Source organism: Dreissena polymorpha, chromosome 16 (genome assembly GCF_020536995.1).
Source record: "Dreissena polymorpha isolate Duluth1 chromosome 16, UMN_Dpol_1.0, whole genome shotgun sequence".
Taxonomy (NCBI): domain Eukaryota; kingdom Metazoa; phylum Mollusca; class Bivalvia; order Myida; family Dreissenidae; genus Dreissena; species Dreissena polymorpha.
Genome location: NC_068370.1, coordinates 1,817,986 through 1,837,175, shown reverse-complemented (window position 1 = coordinate 1,837,175; position 19,190 = coordinate 1,817,986). Strand labels below are relative to the sequence as shown.

General features: G+C 35.8%; 2 protein-coding genes across 2 annotated transcripts in view; one reads left to right on the top strand and one right to left on the bottom strand.

The window, feature by feature from the left end:
- The window catches only part of LOC127862733 (trifunctional enzyme subunit alpha, mitochondrial-like), a 45,498-nt gene extending 41,279 nt beyond the window's left edge, over positions 1–4,219 (bottom strand). The window contains exons 1-2 of the mRNA XM_052401992.1: positions 4,077–4,219; positions 389–445 (exon numbers count right to left, since the gene is read on the bottom strand). Of these exons, the coding sequence (XP_052257952.1) occupies positions 389–445; positions 4,077–4,140 (121 nt within the window). The 5' untranslated portion in view covers positions 4,141–4,219. The remainder of the gene's footprint in view (positions 1–388; positions 446–4,076) is intronic.
- Positions 4,220–4,335: 116 nt separating this feature from the next.
- Positions 4,336–19,190, top strand: part of LOC127862734 (trifunctional enzyme subunit beta, mitochondrial-like) — a 37,547-nt gene continuing 22,692 nt past the window's right edge. Inside the window, exons 1-6 of the mRNA XM_052401993.1 lie at positions 4,336–4,437; positions 10,723–10,767; positions 12,981–13,110; positions 14,502–14,533; positions 15,557–15,624; positions 18,505–18,592. Of these exons, the coding sequence (XP_052257953.1) occupies positions 4,383–4,437; positions 10,723–10,767; positions 12,981–13,110; positions 14,502–14,533; positions 15,557–15,624; positions 18,505–18,592 (418 nt within the window). The 5' untranslated portion in view covers positions 4,336–4,382. The remainder of the gene's footprint in view (positions 4,438–10,722; positions 10,768–12,980; positions 13,111–14,501; positions 14,534–15,556; positions 15,625–18,504; positions 18,593–19,190) is intronic.

The window sequence follows — 19,190 nt, the reverse complement described above, 5'->3', positions numbered from 1 at the left end:
AGGGGTCAGATCAAAATTCCAAATAGTGCAGGGTCCCACATATGCTCATAGCTACCATGTGTGTAAGTCTCAAGTTCTAGTGCTTATAGTGTAGGAGAAGATAGTGGCCAGGACGGACGGATGGACAGACGGACAGCTGAGATAACCACAATATTCCCACGCTTTTCAAAAATCATCATCATCAAAAACATGGTAAATTATACATCATAATTTCTTTATTTTGGGTGGTTTTACAACAATAAATCAGGAAATTATAATTCTATAAGTTCTTTAACTTCATACATTTGTGCAAAAAATTACATATATTCCCAAAACATTGTCTTGCTTTTTCATTTATGATTTAGTTTTTGCATCAAATCATTACATGCTACATGAATCAATATATTACCGAAATCCATTCTCGCAGTGGTTGAGAAGAAATTTTTCAGACCATGGTCTCCTGAAACTGTAAACAAATTCAAAATGGGGAGTGAGCTAGTCAGCAAACATGTTTAACTAGTTTGAGTAACAACCCAAATCAAGGTTGGTGTAAGTTAAATAATGTCACATATGTGCACGATCTTTGTTTTACTAAACAATCTCTGGCTTCCAACTAAACTTTAAACTGGGTATTATTATAACATTGAGTATTAATATTCAGTGATTTCAGCAGTGGCAATTTCTCTTCAGACAGTGAACACTATTTTGTCTTACCTGCAATATGACAAAGCACAGATTAAATGCAAGTTACATGTATTTTAACCTCTAACAAGACTTATATTACTGGTAAAAACTTTAAAAAATACTTGTACAGTTCACATAAAGCACAATAATCATTATGCATTTAAAGTGCATACAAATAATATTAGCATATTAACTGTGCACATCTCCTTAAGGAATTATTTCAAATATAACAGTTATACATTTGTTTAAATAATTAAACGGCTGCACTTGAGGAAACTGTTTTCTTCCTCTGACTTCACAATCAGATTTGAAGCCTGACTTTGAGATGCAGAATGCCCTTTGGCCTTGTTTGGTATATGATTATCAGTACACAATAAAAAGAACAAGAGATAGTATGGATATTCTCCTTGTTGCTTTGTTGAGACAAAGAAATTAAATTAAAACAGATAATAGTGCAATCAAATTGACAAAATGGTCGAAAACTGAATTATTGTTCAGTCCAGTTGATTTAGCTAGCTTGGTAAACTGACAGTCAGCTATTTAAAAGTTTTTTTTTATAACGACTAACCACTTATCTGGTATGGTGACAACAAAAAAGCTCACAAGAACTGGAGTGGAAATTGAACCCTGAGGTAATAATAGTGAGAAGCTGGTAAACCACACTTTTATTCTTAATGTTGAAGATTTTTATAGCAAAATAACAACAACACTAATTGCTCATTTTTTTGCCAAAACGCCACAAATTTTCCCAATCCAAAGGTACCCATTCCCAAAATAAGGAAAACAAGAGCTGTCTTTATAGGATGACATATGCTCCCGATATGAAACTTTGTGATCTTAAACAAATGCACTGTCACTCGGTAGGTATTTCGCCAACAAAACCAAACAAGATGTGTTTGTGAAACACAATGTCCCCCTATATGACGTTTTACCTTGAAGGATGACCTTGACCCTTCACCACTCAAAATGTGCAGCTCAATGATAAACACATGCATTTCAAATATAAAATTGCTAGTTTCAATATTGCAGAAGTGACATTACATGAGCAATTTTGACCCATATATTTGACCTTGACCTTTCACCACTCAAAATGTGCAGCTCCATGAGATACACATGCATGCCAAATATCAAGTTGCTATCTTCAATATTGCAAAAGTATTCATAAAATAAGCAATTTGGGCCACATATATTTGACCTCTGACCTTAAAGGATGACCTTGACCTTTCACCACTCAAAATGTGCAGCTCCATGAGATACACATGTATGCCAAATATCAAGTTGCTATCTTCAATATTGCAAAAGTACTCATAAAATGAGCGATTTTGTCCACATAATTTTGACCTCTGACCTTGAAGGATGTCCTTGACCTTTCACCACTCAAAATGTGCAGCTCCATGAGATACACATTCATGCCAAATATCAAGTTGCTATCTTGAATATTGAAATACTGCAAAAGTGTACATTAAATGAGCGATTTTGACCCATATATTTGACCTTTGACCTTGAAGGATGACCTTGACCTTTCACCACTCAAAATGTGCAGCTCCATGAGATACATATGCATGCCAAATATCAAGTTGCTATCTTTAATATTGCAAAAGTTATTGCAAATGTTAAAGTTGGCGCAAACCAACCAACCAACAGACCAACCAACCAACAGACCAACCAACAGACCAACTGACAGGGCAAAAACAATATGTCCTCCACTACTATAGTGGGGGACATAAAAAGCAGCCAGATTTGTGGTTGCAGAATGCAATTACCGTAATTACTCTATGTTTTCGGACACTCTAAGTTTTCGGACACCCCTTTTTTTAGCAAAAATAATTATTTTTCGTGACTCTTAATTTTCAGACACACGAGTTTTCGTCCATAATTTCTGTCTCTTAGTTTTCGGACAGTATATTTTACAGCGCTATTTTACCAAATTTCGGTCATGTTTTCGATATCTAATGACACTTTGATCATGGGAGTTTACAACCAGATTAACATCATAAAACATGACAGGTTCATGCCTGAGGGTAACGGACCATTACATTTGCGTTATTGGGTAAATAACCTTGTAAACCGGTATTAGACAATGGTTTTGCCCGATAGCATAAGCGTTATGACAATTACCAGGGGTAGTGCCAATTAACAGTTCAATTATCTACCGCATTGGTACTACCCCTTCTCAGTAAAATAACTGTGACAAATACTAAACGCTTCAAAGTGTGATGCACCCTATTGCAAGTTTTACGAACAATGTGTTAGACAACAACTATCTGAAATGAACAAACAAAGAATTCATAGTTTGCTTTTTCATTGTGTTGATTACAGGTTCATACTAGCGAGTATCGGTACATCACATGCTCATCTTTGAACTGGTTGGTCAAAGCACAACCTTGTAGTAACTTTCTGTCAAATATATTAAGCATTCAGGGTTTTTTTTGGCCCGATTTTATAGCCGAAATTCGGCTATGTTCCCAATCCCAAAAAGTATACTTTTTTCCCAAAATGTGGCCAAAAATTCCCAATTTCCAAAAAAAAAAAAAATTTTTTTTTTTTTTTTTTTTTTTTTAGAAAGAAGTGTCTAATGCGTATTTTATCTCATGTTTAATTCAATTACATCTAACAGAGTATTATATGATTTTGTTCTTTTAATTTGAATGATTATAAAGAGTTATATCAAATTTAGTATTTCCCTAATCAGTGGACTTTTCGTGTGGAAATAAAGGCTAATGAATTTATTTTCCCAATTTCATGAAAATGCCGATAAAATTCCCAATTCCAAAGCCATGGGCTATCTTCCCAAAAAGTGGTAAAAAAACCCTGGCATTTAACGTTACTTAAAATGCAGTGCAAACATATATAATTGTAATTTATACTGAACGTCATGGTATTTTACAAGCGCGTGCTATTACCGGTAGTCGTTGATACAATTGACTTTATTTTCTGACACTTCAATTTTCGACTCTTAAGTTTTCAGACACCAGTATTTTGTGAATATTTTTGGTATCTAAGTTTTCAGACAGGAATAAATTAATTATTTTTAAGTGTCCGAAAACATAGAGTATTTGCGGTATGCAAAAACAATTGTGTAAAATGTACCTGCAATGACATTATTAAGAATTGTTATTATCGTTAACCACTCCATCAGATTGCACAATTATTATTTCACATTTTATCAGTCATATTCGATTTTAATGATTTAGGGGCCGTCATCTCATCATTAATTAGATCTAAATACGACAGGTCTGGTTGACTGTTAACGTTAGCAGCAACTGAACGCAAATGCCGATATTTTGCATTAATAGTCATATATTTTCGCGACGTATGTAAAAATAAAGAAATACAAATTTTGACACAAACAAACGCTATAAAAACTATGAACATCTTTAAACGCTGTAAATAATGAAAGTCCAACGTTTTACCTCGAGCTAAACTACGATTCACGGTAGAAATTTGGCGAAAAACGCCTACGAATCGACCTGCCATATTCGCCGGTAAACTTTGCAATCTCGTAATTTCCCGTGTGAAGGTCACAATCTGTGCCAAAACTTTTCGCCGAAAAGATGTTAATATAGTATTGTCATTAAGAAATGCATTCGTGAAGGTGTTTTTCTATTCTTCTTTTAGCCGTGTGAGTTAAATTGCTTGTCTTCCAACCGTGTAATACGTCAGAAATTGCTTGGTAATTTTGTGTCACGTGACGACATTCGCTCGCTAAAAGAATCAAGATGGCGTTCCTGTCAAACTTTCCGAAGGCTGCTCTTCAAATTCAGCTTAAATCAGGTAAAGTTCAACTCTATTGTCGTTAAGTTGCAGAAAGTATCATGACATTTGATACGAAATATAAGAAAACGTTTCAGTTTTTAACACTGATTCGTTGTAACTGCCAAAAAGTTAACGTTATAATTCATGACCTACTGTCACCGTTATAACTTTGGGACAAAGTTGGGTTAGAATATATAACGACCGCAATAGATTATTGAATTGCCTGTTATCTCGTACAAACAAACAAGTCTCTCTCAAAATCAAATGTTTAAGAACAGTATAACAATTCCAAAATCTTGCAAAATACACTAACAAACCAACCAACAATAATATTAATAGGCTGCATGCCACCTTACATCATAAAACAGCAATTTTACTGCAGTGACTTATCATCTTGCATCATCATGTTAGTTTTTTACTTAGAGTAAGTAGGTCAACCATTTTCTCACATAAAAAGATCATAAATTTATCTGTAATGTGCAAATTAAAACAACTTTGGATTCCGTGATATGGTGTGCTTGCAGAATAATGATTAAAATCCAAGTTACAAACACGTAAACGGTTCATTAAAAAGTTTTTGCAGTGGACAACGCAGAGTATTTCGAAATGTAAAAATATGTGAAAATTATAAATTGACTCTTACTCAAAACTTACTCAACCAATCATGATACATTGACTAGAAACGTCCTATATGGTCATACCATTCTGACTAAAAACCATGAAACCTTTGAAGGACCTGTCATACACATTGTGTGATCGGGTTGGAATCTTGTTAGGACTTTGGTATTAATGTCAGACAAGCATGTTTATTTCTTTTAAAATTCTCCAGTCTACTGTCAGATATTATGTTTGACAATGCCCAAATGTTTGTCAGACCATTTTATTTTGTGCCAGTCATGTCTGACAGTCTAGCCCGTTTTGCTGAGTCTTTAAGAATAAAGCCAATTTAACATGGTTTATATTTTATCCTAAGGCTCCGCCTGTGTTTTGCTTTAATTTTCTTTATCTAAAACAAGAGTAAAAAATACTAATCTCTTACCTGAGCTTACCAGGCCAATCACTCCCAATAATGATTAATAACCCAAGTTTTTCCTGTGAAGTGAATGATATGGTATTGGATGCTATTTACATAAAGGTATTAGGGAAACACTCACTTAATTCTTCTTCTTGATAACCAAATCCAGAGGAAAGGATGAAACAGGGTGTCTTCCGTAGAGGCTACACTTGTCCTTACAGCTTTTCCTGCAGGCTCACGCAGTTCTGGAGGATGTGTTCAGCAGTTTGGTTGGCTTCTCCACAGAGATTCTATTGAGACCGCACAAGGTGCAATTTCTTGTACATGTGGTGGTTAAGTCTATTGTGCCTTGTGCGCAATCGCAAGATGATCCTATTTACTAGTCTGGACAGGTGATGGTAGCTGTCCTGTGGCTGTTAAGATCTGTACAGGCACTTGACAAAAGGGGTCATTCTTATGCCCTCGGATCGAATGATTGGGGGTATACTGTTTTTGGCCTATCTGTCATTTTATGTGTCTGTTTGTCATTTTGTCCCAAAACTTTAACCTTGGTCATAACTTTTGCAATATTGAAGATAGCAACTTGATATTTGGCATGCATGTGTATCTCATGGAGCTGCACATTTTGAGTGGTGAAAGGTCAAGGTCATCCTTCAAGGTCAAAGGTCAAATATATGGCTTCAAAGCGGCGCAGTAGGGGGCATTGTGTTTCTGACAAACACATCTCTTGTTTCTAGACTGACACTGTTCTTTTGTTTGTCGTCTTCCACTTCCATCCTTTCCAATCTTTCTGCCTCATCATTTCTGTGTATTCTGCAAAAGGAAGGGATAGACTGGAGTACAATTCTGAATCACTTCATGTTTTGTAGTGCTGCTGTGATGCAAGGTTGTTTGTTGGCTGTTGCTGCTTTCAGGACTGTCAAAACATGTGTAAGGAAGACTATCTGGGACTCTTATTATACCTTGCAAGTTTTTTACCCCCAAAATTACAGCCTCTTACAGGCTGTTTCTCAATGAAAAAGGTAACATTTTTATGCCCGCTTTTCGAAGAAAAGGTGGCATATAGTGATCGGACTGTCCGTCTGTCTGTCTGTCCGTCTGTCTGTGTTTCCGTCACAATCTGCGTTAAGGTTTTGAAAAATGCTCATAACTTCTATGTCCCTTGAGATATAACCTTCATATTTGGTATGCATGTGTATATGGACAAGGCCTTTCCATACGCACAAAAAATTTTACCCCTGTGACCTTGACCTTGAACTTAGGGTCCGCGTTTAGGTTTCGAAATCTGCGTTTAGGTTTCGAAAAATGCTCATAACTTCTATGTCCCTTGAGATATAACCTTCATATTTGGTATGCATGTGTATATGGACAAGGCCTTTCCATATGCACAAATTTTTTTACCCCTGTTACCTTGACCTTGAACTTAGGGTCCGTGTTTAGGTTTCGAAATCTGTGTTTAGGTTTCAAAAAATGCTCATAACTTCTATGTCCCTTGAGATATAACCTTCATATTGGTATGCATGTGTATATGGACAAGGCCTTTCCATACGTACAAAAATTTTTACCCCTGTGACCTTGACCTTGAACTTAGGGTATGCGTTTCGGTTTCGAAATCTGCATTTAGGTTTCGAAAAATGCTTATAACTTCTATGTCCCTTGAGATATAACCTTCATATTTGGTATGCATGTGTATATGGACGAGGCCTTTCCAAACGCACAAAAAAAATTACCCCTGTGACCTTGACCTTGAACTTAGGGTCCGCGTTAAGGTTTCAAAATCTGTGTTTAGGTTTCGAAAAATGCTCATAACTTCTATGTCCCTTGAGATATAACCTTCATATTTGATTTGCATGTGTATATGGACAAGGCCTTTCCATACGCACACAAATTTTGACCCCGTGACCTTGAACTTAGGGTCCGCGTTTAGGTTTTGAAATCTGCGTTTAGGTTTCGGAAAATGCTCATAATTCTATCAAGCAATTATAGGGGGCATAAGTCATCCTATGGTGACAGCTCTTGTTCCAAAACAAATGACCAAAATTTCCACCTAAAATTAGTTTTTTACTACAATGCCAATAATTCTGTTATTAAGGTTTTTTTACAGCGAAAGTATTTCATAGCACTTTATTATATACATTTAAAAATGCAGTTTTACAGTGAAACAATTCGAATACTGTTATTTATAATCATTATAGTAATTTTCATTTTTCCAAATTTCATGATATATATTTTCCCAATCCAAAAGGCACACTGCCGCACAGGCTGTAAAATATAAACAAAAGGAATCACTGGTTGCTGTTGATATTGTTTGCAGCACGATCCATGGTCTGTAGTTTGTGTAGTGGAGGCCTGTTGATATTGCCTCTGCTTACCATTGTTCGTCTGGGAACTGCTCCAGCTCTTTTGACTACTTCAGTTGCTGAAAGATCTATGTAGACCCTTATCCATTCTTCATGTGGGTACATTTCTTCTTTGTTCTAGTATGGTCAAATTCAGAGCTTTCTTGCTTGTGTCACTCCTTGTCTTTAGTGGTAAATGTGTATTTACCCAGGTGAGTACTGCAGATAGTAAGTTTGGTTCAGGGACTTTGTATTTGTTGGAAGCTGATCCTGTTGTTTCCTCCGCATTGCTTTGCTTTCTTTGACAAAGCTAGATATTTTCAGGCTTCCTTCTCCAAGTTTGTTGACTATGCTGTGTATTAGGTGATTCTCTGGGTACCTGGCATATCATTCTCTTTTCAAATGTGAACCCCTAGTAAGTCTGTTGGTCTTCATATTGGAGCTTGCTGATGTCCTCGGTCAATTTTCCAGATTGAACTTTGGTTGTGGGATATCTTTTTTTTTATGGTTAAGCACCTGTTTCACATTACTGACTTCTTAATAAAAGAAGAAAATACATTTTTAAAATAAATACTTTTAAGGATTGTAAAATAAACAACTAATTTTATAAGCATACTGTTTAAAACCTAATTGCTATATATATTGTTCATGTTCACTGTTTTTAAGAAGTAATCTAATGCAGAGCTCCAGATAATTTTTTAAGATAAAGAGTATTTCACTCATGACTTTTTTTAGCTGATAAGTAAAATACAAAATCAAAGACTTTTTTGGGAGTACTTAAAATACTCCCGCAGAAGTTTTTGATTTTGTATTTTATAATTTTGTTACACATAAACATGCAAAAAACATGTATTCATAATAAAGAACATCTACTCTTGTTTACATAAACATGAATTTTGAAATGACTGATCAAATAATCCGAATTGGGGCACTGTTGGTCCAACTGGTAATTGCACAAAATGCGTATGCCAATTTTTAGCTCATCTATTTTTTGAAAAAAAATTATGAGCTATTGTCATCACCTTGGCGTCGGCGTTGGCGTTGGCGTCCGGTTAAGTTTTGCGTTTAGGTCCACTTTTCTCAGAAAGTATCAATGCTATTGCATTCAAACTTGGTACACTTACTTACTATCATGAGGGGACTGGGCAGGCAAAGTTAGATAACTCTGGCGTGCATTTTGACAGAATTATGTGCCCTTTTTATACTTAGAAAATTGAAAATTTTGGTTAAGTTTTGCGTTTAGGTCCACTTTTCTCAGTGAGTATCAATGCTATTGCATTCAAACTTGTTACACTTACTTACTATCATGAGAGGACTGGGCAGGCAAAGTTAGATAACTCTGGCATGCATTTTGACAGAATTATGTGCCCTTTTTATACTTAGAAAATTGAAAATTTTGGTTAAGTTTTGTGTTTAGGTCCATTTTATTCCTATTAAAGCTATTGCTTTCATACTTGCAACACTTACTAACTATTATAAGGGGACTGTGCAGGCAAAGTAATGTAACTCTGACTGGCATTTTGACAGAATTATGTGCCCTTTTTATACTTAGAAAATTGAAAATTTGATTAAGTTTTGTGTTTAGGTCCACTTTATTCCTACAGTATCAAAGCTATTGCTTTCATACTTGCAACACTTATTAACTATCATAAGGGGACCGTGCAGGCAAAGTTATGTAACTCTGACTGGCATTTGGACGGAATTATGGGCCCTTTATACTTAGAAAATTAAAAATTTGGTTAAGATTTATGTTTTGGTCCACTTTACCCCTAAAGTATCATAGATATTGCTTTCATACTTGGAACACTCAAAAACTATCATAATGGTACAGTAAAAGGACAAGTTGCATAACTCTGGTTGTCATTGTTACGGAATTATGGCCCTTTTTTGACTTAGTAACTTTTAATATATGGTTAAATTTTGTGTTTCGATCCACTTTACTTCTTAAGTATCAAGGCTATTGCTTTCAAACTTCAAATACTTTCATGCTTTCATGAGGTTACTGTACCTGGCAAGTTGAATTTTACCTTGACCTTTGAATGACCTTGACTCTCAAGGTCAAATTATTAAATTTTGCTAAAATTGCCATAACTTCTTTATTTATGATTAGATTTGATTGATACTTTGACGAAACTACTCTTACCTGACATACCACAATATACTCCACCCAAACCGTCCCCTGTGCCCTCCCCCCCTCCCCCCCACCTCCCCCCCCCCTATTTTTTTTTTTTTTTAAGATCATCTCACAAATGACCACCACACCCTCACACTATACCCCCACCCCACCCCCCCACCCCAATTTTTTTTTTTTCTTTTTTTTTTTTTTTTTTTCTTTTTTTTTAAAGATCATCTCACAAATGACCACCACACCCTCACACTATACCCCCACCCCACCCCCCCACCCCCCCACCCCAATTTTTTTGTTTTATTTTATTTTTCTTTTTTTCTTTTTTTTTAAGATCATCTCACAAATTACCACCACACCCTCACACTATACCCCACCCCCCCCCCATTTTTTTTTTTTAAACGGTTATGTTTGAAATACTGTCCAACCATTGCACCCAAAAAATCCCCCCCCCCCCATCGCCCTTCCCCCCACCCCCACCCCCCCCCCCCCCCCCGCCCCCGATTTATTTATTTTTTTTTATTTTTTTTCGCTTTTTTGGAAGATAATGTAATAAATGTCCACAACCCCACACTATACACCCCTCTTCACTCCACCCTCCCTCCTTTGTGATTGAAAATCAGAGTCCCTTCACCTTTAAAAAGAAAATAGATGAGCGGTCTGCACCCGCAAGGCGGTGCTCTTGTTATGATATTTTTTTCACTCATCAAAAGTATAATAAATGCGTATTTGAAAAATTTCCATGAGTATTTTACACAAATACGCATCTTATCTGGACCTCTGCTAATGTTTTAAATAGTAATGTATATGTTTGTTCTTTTCAGCTGGAGCTAGATGCTTTGCTTCAACCACAACACAGTCTTCAAAATGTAGGTTTCTTGAAAAATTGAATTTGTTGTTACATAATTGTTTTAGGTTAATTGATTGTTGTAGATAATATGAGCCTCATTCATGGAAAATTGGTCTGGGCGTAATGCATGTAGATAAAGTGTTGTCCCAAATGAGCCTATGCAGGTTAATCTTTGACGACATCTTCCCCCTACATCGGATTTTTGCTGAAAAGAAAGTCCTTTAAAGGGGCCTTTTTACGTTTTGGTAAATTGACAAAATTGGAAAAAAAATTGTTTCAGATTTGCAAATTTTCGTTGTAGTTATAATATTTGTGAGGAAACAGTAATATTGAACATTTACCATGCTCTAAAATATCCAATATATGCATCTTTTACAATTTAAAAACCTGAAAATTATAAAGCGTTGCAACACGAAACGATTGAATAAGTTGGAGATTTCTGTTGTCGTTATATTTTTAGACACAATGTGGATTGCTTATATAAAGTATAAAATACATCAAATTTTCCATGAGCACAGATGGCAGAGTGGTCTAAGCCTTAAACTTTTACTCCAGGGATCAGTGGTTTAAGCCCTGTTGAGGGTTACTTTTTTATGTCCCCCAGTATATACTGGGGGACATATTGTTTTTGCCCTGTCTGTTGTTGGTTTGTTTGTTTGTTTGCGTAAAACTTAAACATTTGCCATAACTTTTGCAATATTGAAGATAGCAACTTGATATTTGGCATGCATGTGTATCTCATGGAGCTGCGCATTTTTAGTGGTGAAAGATCAAGGTCAAGATCATCCTTCAAGGTCAAAGATCAAATATATGGGTCAAAATCACTAAACTTTAACATTTGCCATATCTTTTGCAATATTGAACATAGAAATGTCATATTTGGCATGCATGTGTATCTCATGGAACTGCACATTTTGAGTGATGAAAGGTCAAGGTCATCCTTCAAGGTCAAAGGTCAAATATATGGGTCAAAATCGCTCATTTACTATACACTATAACTTCGTAATGACTTGTCAAATGCATATGGAGCTGCAGATTTTAATTTGTACAATGTTAAGGTCAAGGTCATCATGAAAGGTCAAAGGTCATTTACAAAGGTAAATTTTCATTGTAAATATGCCAAAACGTCAGTACCACTTTATACAGATACTTTATATTTTACATGCATGTGTTACTCATACAGCTGAACGTACATTGTATTAATCGGTGACATGTCGAGGTCATCCTTCAAGGTCATATACTTAAAAATGCCTATACCTTTTTAACTATTGTACATAGCATGTCAAACATTTGCCATAACTTTTGCAATATTGAACATAGCAACTTCATATTTGGCATGCACCTGTATCTCATGGAGCTGCACATTTTGAGTGGTGAAAGGTCAAGGTCATCCTTCAAGGTCAAGGTCATCCTTCAAGGTAAAAGGTCAAATATATGGGTCAAAATCGCTCATTTAATATACACTACATAGCAACTTCATATTTGGCATGCTGGGGGCATAGGGTTTCTCAAACACATCTTGTTTCTTTCTTTAATTTTATTCTTATTTTTTACTGGCGCTTTTCAGATCCAATGTTTACATTTATCAATATAAAGCAATTAATGACAAACTTCAATACATGCCAAAATCTTTGAAAAAGTCCCTTTAAAATAAAAAATAGCAGAAAGTGTTGTCCCTGATTATCTTGTGCAACTACACAAGATAATCTTGGATTACACTGTACACACAACTATTATTAAGTCTGTTAATAAGTTAAGCTTGTGCTCACTGTTTTCAAATAGCAATAAAACATGCATTGTTTAGACAAATTACATAATTTATAAAACATGATTGTCACATAATCGTATTATTTGAAATAGTTTGCTGTTACATACATTTTAAATTTTGTTTTTGACTGATTAAAAGAGAGCCTTTAGTCGGTTATCCTTAAATGAAATTGAAAAAGTGGGGCATAAAGAATAACTTAATGGTCCGACATTTAGAACCTGTTGATTGGTTCATTGTGCAATTTGCACAGGCTAATCATGGACTACACTGTCTTCTCTTATTGAATTTTGTTTAAAGAAATTCTCTTCTTAACCCAAATTTAGTTTAGGCGTAAAGTGTAAAATTGTTGTTTTAAGTTAGCCTGTGTTTACTGCGCTGGTTAATTTAGAATGAAACATCACGCACATGCGTTTAGCCCCATTTTCCCAGAATGCACCACTTATAAACACTAATGTAAATTGCAGCCAAGAAGACCCTAGCCAAGCCCAATGTGCGCAATGTGGTGTTGGTGGAAGGGGTCCGTACTCCCTTCCTTATGTCGGGCACAGACTATAAGGACCTCATGCCTCACAATCTGGCAACCAAGACTCTGTCGTAAGTGAATGGACATTGGCATTCTCATATTTATTGTACCTGTACTTCATGTAGGCTGATGGGAAATGTAATGTACTAGACAATAATTATAATAGGTGGTAATATTGCATATTGATATTGCAATAATAATAATAATAATATTGCAATTATTATAATAGGTGGTAATATTGCATATTGATCTCTTTGTCTGTTTTAGGAAATGATTTTGGAACTTGAATTTTAAGCAAACATGTAGTTAATTTGAAAAATTGTTAACTTGTTCATTCCTTGGCATGCCAGATAAAAGGACAAATCAATTTCACCACACCATGGTCAGATTTTTCAAATACTATTTTGAATACTTAGTAGTTTATTACATAAATTTAGCTAGAAAGCAGAAAAGAAAATTTGTTTAAAGTATGCTTTGTTTTTCATCTCCTTGAATGATACTTTCATCATAGTAAGTAAATTTAAGATTTTATGTTTTAAGCGATGTCTCCTAGTTTCTTGATTATACAAAAATGCTATGAAGTTGACCTGTTCTATATTCTTTATGAGCCACTTCCTGCCATAATAGGTCTTAAGTCACATGTGTCCAGTGTAGATCTAGACCAGCCTATGCAGTCTGGTCAGCAGCTACCCTGTCTGCTTATTAGAATAGCAAACTCTGCATGAAGTTGTAGCTGACAGTCTAGCTCCTCCTCAACAGACTGCAGGACTGCTCGGGCTGGTCTGGAGCTACCATGGTCGCATATGTCTTAAGACCCATTTCCCACTATGATTATTCTATATTGTTTGGTTGTATTAATGCGTGGGAAAATGTCTATGTAGTGCCTGAAATATCAGTTCATAACTGCATCAATTTTATTTTAAGCAGTGCACAATATTGTTAAATTTTTAGTGTTATGCTTTTTTACGCCCCCGGATTGAAAGATCGGGGGTATATTGTTTTTGGCCTGTCTGTCTGTCATTCATTCATTGTGTGTGTCCCAAAACTTTAACCTTGGTTAAAGTTTGATAATTTTTGCAATATTGAAGATAGCAACTTCATATTTGGCATGCATGTGTATCTCTCGGAGCTGCACATTTTGAGTGGTGAAAAGTCAAGGTCAAGGTCTTCTTTCAACGTCAAATGTCAAATATCATTGTCTTTTTCTTTCCTAAAACTTTAACCTTCATTAAAGTTTGGTCATAACGTTTTGAATATTGAAGATAGCAACTTGATATTTGGCATGCATGTGTATCTCATGGGGCTGCACATTTTGAGTTGTTAAAGGTCAAGGTCATCCTTCAAGGTCAAAGGTCAAATTTATGGCTTCAAAGCGGTGCAATAGGGGGCATTGTGTTTCTGACAAACACATCTCTTATCTTTTGAATGAAATATATTAATTTTTTGTGTGCATATGTTGTAGAGGTCTTCTCAAAAGGACAGGTGTTGATAAAGGTGGGTAGCTAATAGTTACATCATTATTAAAAAAGGGTTGCAAATACCTATTAATCCTGGCTATTCAAAAGATGAAGGAATTTTGCTTTAATTGTTAAATGCTAAATACTATGCATTTTCACTTTCCAGTTTTAAAGTTTTCTTCTAATAACGATGAATTGTTGACAGTTCTGTTTAATGACCAAATAATGTGATATTGAACCACTACATGTTTGATTAATCTAATTGTGCACCCCTCCAAAAGAAGCCTGGCTATATTGCTTTGCACGTTGGTTGGTCAGTCAATAGGCTGGTCAATTTCTATACCTTTTGTTTCCATGTGACATCTAGAAAATTCTTTGATCTTCAAACATGCAAATTAGGATGATGGTTACTTGGGAGGAAAGTAAGATGTCAAACAATGTTGTGGTCAAAAGGTAAAAGGTCTAGATCACAGGGGGTTGTCAGAATACATGTTCACGATGCTTTGCCCTAAGATTAGCATTGGTAAAGTTTTTCCTTTTGAGAAAGGACAGACGTCTATAGGTCAACAGGTCAAAGGTTAAAGTCACAGTTTCTTGTAACAGGAAATTTATTTTTAAAACTTCTGTTTGATAAAGTTCTACCAACCATCATGCAAATTTATAAAAAGGTTGCATGCTGGTTACTTGGGTGGAAAGAACGACGCTTATTGATTTTAAGGTCAACAGTGACAAGTTCAAGGTCACAAGGGCTTGTATCAGGAAATATGTTCATACATATTTGTATAGTGTTTACTTTTTTTGTGTTTGGGTGGAAAGTAAGACGCCTATGTAGATTGAGGTCATCGGGTCAAAGGGCAAGGTCACAGGGAAATTTATCATGATATTGGTTCCACACATAATCTTGAGACTTAATAGCACCATGTTAATTTGCATGCTGCTTAGTCTTGACAAAGGATAACCTCTAAGGATTTTCAAATCAAGAGATCTAAGGTTAAGGTCACATGGACAACTGTCCAGAAAAGTGGTGCATGCATGTTTTTACAAACGTCTCTTGTTACAGATGTCATTGACTATGTTGTGTATGGAACTGTGATTCAAGAAGTGAAGACAAGTAACATTGCCAGAGAGGTATGTTTTTCAATATAAAACTTAAGTCATTTAAATAAATGGCATGAAATTGTTTATCAGTTCTAATAAGAACTGGTGTTTAGATTGTTCTGTCATAAAAGGTTGCATTGGTACGCAGTTATAATTTATGTTGTTTCACTTCCTTGTTTTGCTATCCAATCAGTGCTTATTATAACTGCAGATTAAATTATGCCCCCTTCGAAGAAGAGGGGGAATATTGTTTTGCACATGTCGGTTGGTCGGTCCATCGGTCTGTCCACCAGATGGTTTCCGGATGATAACTCAAGAACGCTTAGGCCTAAGATCATGAAACTTCATAGGTACATTGATCATGACTGGCAGATGATCACTATTGATTTCCAGGTCACTAGGTCAAAGGTCAAGGTCACAGTGACTCAAAACAGTAAAATAATTTCCAGATGATAACTCAAGAATGCTTACGCCTAGGATCATGAAACTTCATAGGAACATTGATCATGACTGGCAGCTGACCCCTATTGATGTTCAGGTCACTAGGCCAAAGGTCAAGGTCACAGTGACTTGAAACAGTAAAATGGTTTTTGGATGATAACTCAAGAATGCTTACGCCTAGGATCATGAAACTTCATAGGAACATTGATCATGACATGCAGATAACCCCTAATGATTTTCAGGTCACTAGGTCAAAGGTCAAGGTCACAGTGACTCGAAATAGTAAAATGGTTTCTGGATGATAACTCAAGAATGCTTACGCCTAGGATCATGAAACTTCATAGGTACATTGATCATGAGTGGCAGATAACCCCTATTAATTTTCAGGTCAATAGGTCAAAGGTCAAGGTCACAGTGACTTGAAACAGTAAAATGGTTTCCTGATGATAACTCAAGCATAATTAGGCCTAGGATCATGAAACTTCATAGGTACATTGATCATGACTGGCAGATAACCCCTATTGATTTTCAGATCACTAGGTCAAAGGTCAAGGTCACAGTGACAACAAACTTATTCACACAATGGCTGCCACTACAACTGACAGCCCATATGGGGGGCATGCATGTTTTACAAACAGCCCTTGTTTCTAATTACAATACTGGTAGTATTAGAAAATTAATAAATACATATTAATGCTAACTCATCATACCATATGTAGTGATTTGTAACAATTCATGGTGCATGTTTTTAGTACCATATTAAGTGGTGTGTAACTATGGATGGTGAATGTATTTCATACCATATACCGTAAAAACCCAGTCATATTTCTACCCGCTCATAAGTCGGGGGGTAAAAAATGATATGAAAATCGGATAAGTCGAGTCAGAAATTGTCCGTCCACGAATTTCATAAACAGACGCCATTTTAAATGTACGGGAAGTTTTTATTTTATACATAGACCATGACGTCATTATAGCCCTGTGCGTAGTAGACATAGCAGACACGTGTATTATGTACTTTGTGTAATATAATCAATACGATATGTATTTAGGAAATCAAAAATAATAGATAAAAAAAAAAAATCATTATGAACCACATAAAAACAAAATCAACAACATAGGAAACCAAGACGTATATACATGTACATCGTAATTTACACAACAACGACATACGAAACACAAAACTTGCATTCAGCATCAGTATTATTATTTGATTGCTCTGCAAATTCTATGACACGTATTTTAAACGCATTGTCATTTGCATGGCGTTTGCGATTTCCAGGCATTTTCACAAATCAAATGTGTTAGTCAAATTAATAAATTATTATAAAGTTTGCACTAAATTGTCCACGCTAGTATTAATCCACAAACTTATAATCCGATGACACACTGTGATCACTGTAATCAAATCTTTGCACTTTTTATCTATCAAAACAATTGATTACTTCCTTGGTAAAACACGTTTTTATTACAATGATTGACATAACCAATCGACCGCTAACTCCACCTTTGTTCTACATAACAGTTTAAAAGGCTGAGCTATGCACGTGCTCAAACATAATTGGACGATTACCAGTGAATAACAAACTCGCGATTGGTTAAACATGTCGCTTCACAAATTAAAGGGATCTTATTTTATCGGCGAGAAGGGTGATGCTTTATGGCTTCTTGACAGGAAGCGGCTTTCCTTTGATGACGTCAAACTGTCAATTCACACAGGTTGCCAATAATCGCTCGACTTTAAAAATGACCTGATCTTTTGTTTACGCGTTCAGTTATAAAAAACACCTGCTAACATGAAAACTTTGGATTAAATTATGAAAATAAAAACAATGGAAATGTTGCAAACTGTGGTTATATTAATTGGTAAGTATCAGTTAAATGAAGACATTTCATGTGTCGTAAATCAACGAGTTTTTTTATACAACAGCAACAATTGCCGCGGGGATCAATCTTCGTCGAATTTCATTAAATTTTTTCGTGGTCGACCTCATAAGTCGATGCTGTTAGTGTATTTTTAATCAAATATTGGAGGTAAAAAATCTCGACTTATGACTGGGTTTTTACGGTAATAGTGGTGTGAAACCATTGATGGTCCACGTATTCCATACCATATTTAGTTGTGTGTAACTATGGATGGTGCATGTATTCCATACCAAAGTAAGCGGTGTGTTACCATGGATTGTGCATGTATTTCATACCATATTTAATGGTGTGTAACCATGGATGGTGCATGTATTCCATACAATATTTAGTATTATGTTACCATGGACTGTGCATGTATTCCAAACCATATTATGTGGTGTTTAACCATGGATGCTGCATGTATTCCATATCATATTGAGTTGTTATTAACCATTAATGTTGCATGTATTCCGTACCATATCTAGTGATCTTTAACCGTGGATGGTGCATGTATTCCATACCATATTTAATGGTGTGTAACCATGGATTGTGTATGTATTTCAGGCCATGCTGAGTGCTGGTTTCAAGGATACAACTCCTGCCCATACAGTCACACAGGCGTGTATCTCTTCTAACCAGGCCATCACTACAGGTAACACTCTAATGTTAAACTAGTGTCGTCACAATGATATCAATTGTGTTGTTCTGATAAAACTGGGCTTAATGCATGTGCGTAAAGTGTCGTCCCAGATTAGCCTGTGCAGTCCGCACAGGCTAATCAGGGATGACACTTTCCGCTTTAATGGCATGTTTCGTTTAAAGGAAGTCCCTTTTTACCGAAAAATCTAGTTTAAGCAGAAAGTGTCATCCCTGATTAGCCTGTGCTCACTGCACAGGCTATTCTGGGATGGCACTAAAAGCACATGCATTAAGCCCAATTTTCTCAGAACAAGACACAATTAGAGCCTTGTTCTGGGATATTAGTGATGTCCCTGATGAGCGTGTGCAGTCAAATAAATAGTGATACTACGGACATGCATAAAGCCATGTTTTCCCAAGGCGTGGCACACATGTATTGTTTTACCTTCAACATCCAGTGGAGCCTTCTTGATACCTCATAATCAGTCAATTTTTTTGCTTTATATTTTTACAGCCTGTGGCTTTTGGATTGGGAAAAATAACAGCTCAATAAACCATGGAATTTGGGAAATTGAAACATAAATCTGATGATAAATAACAGTATTGTGCAT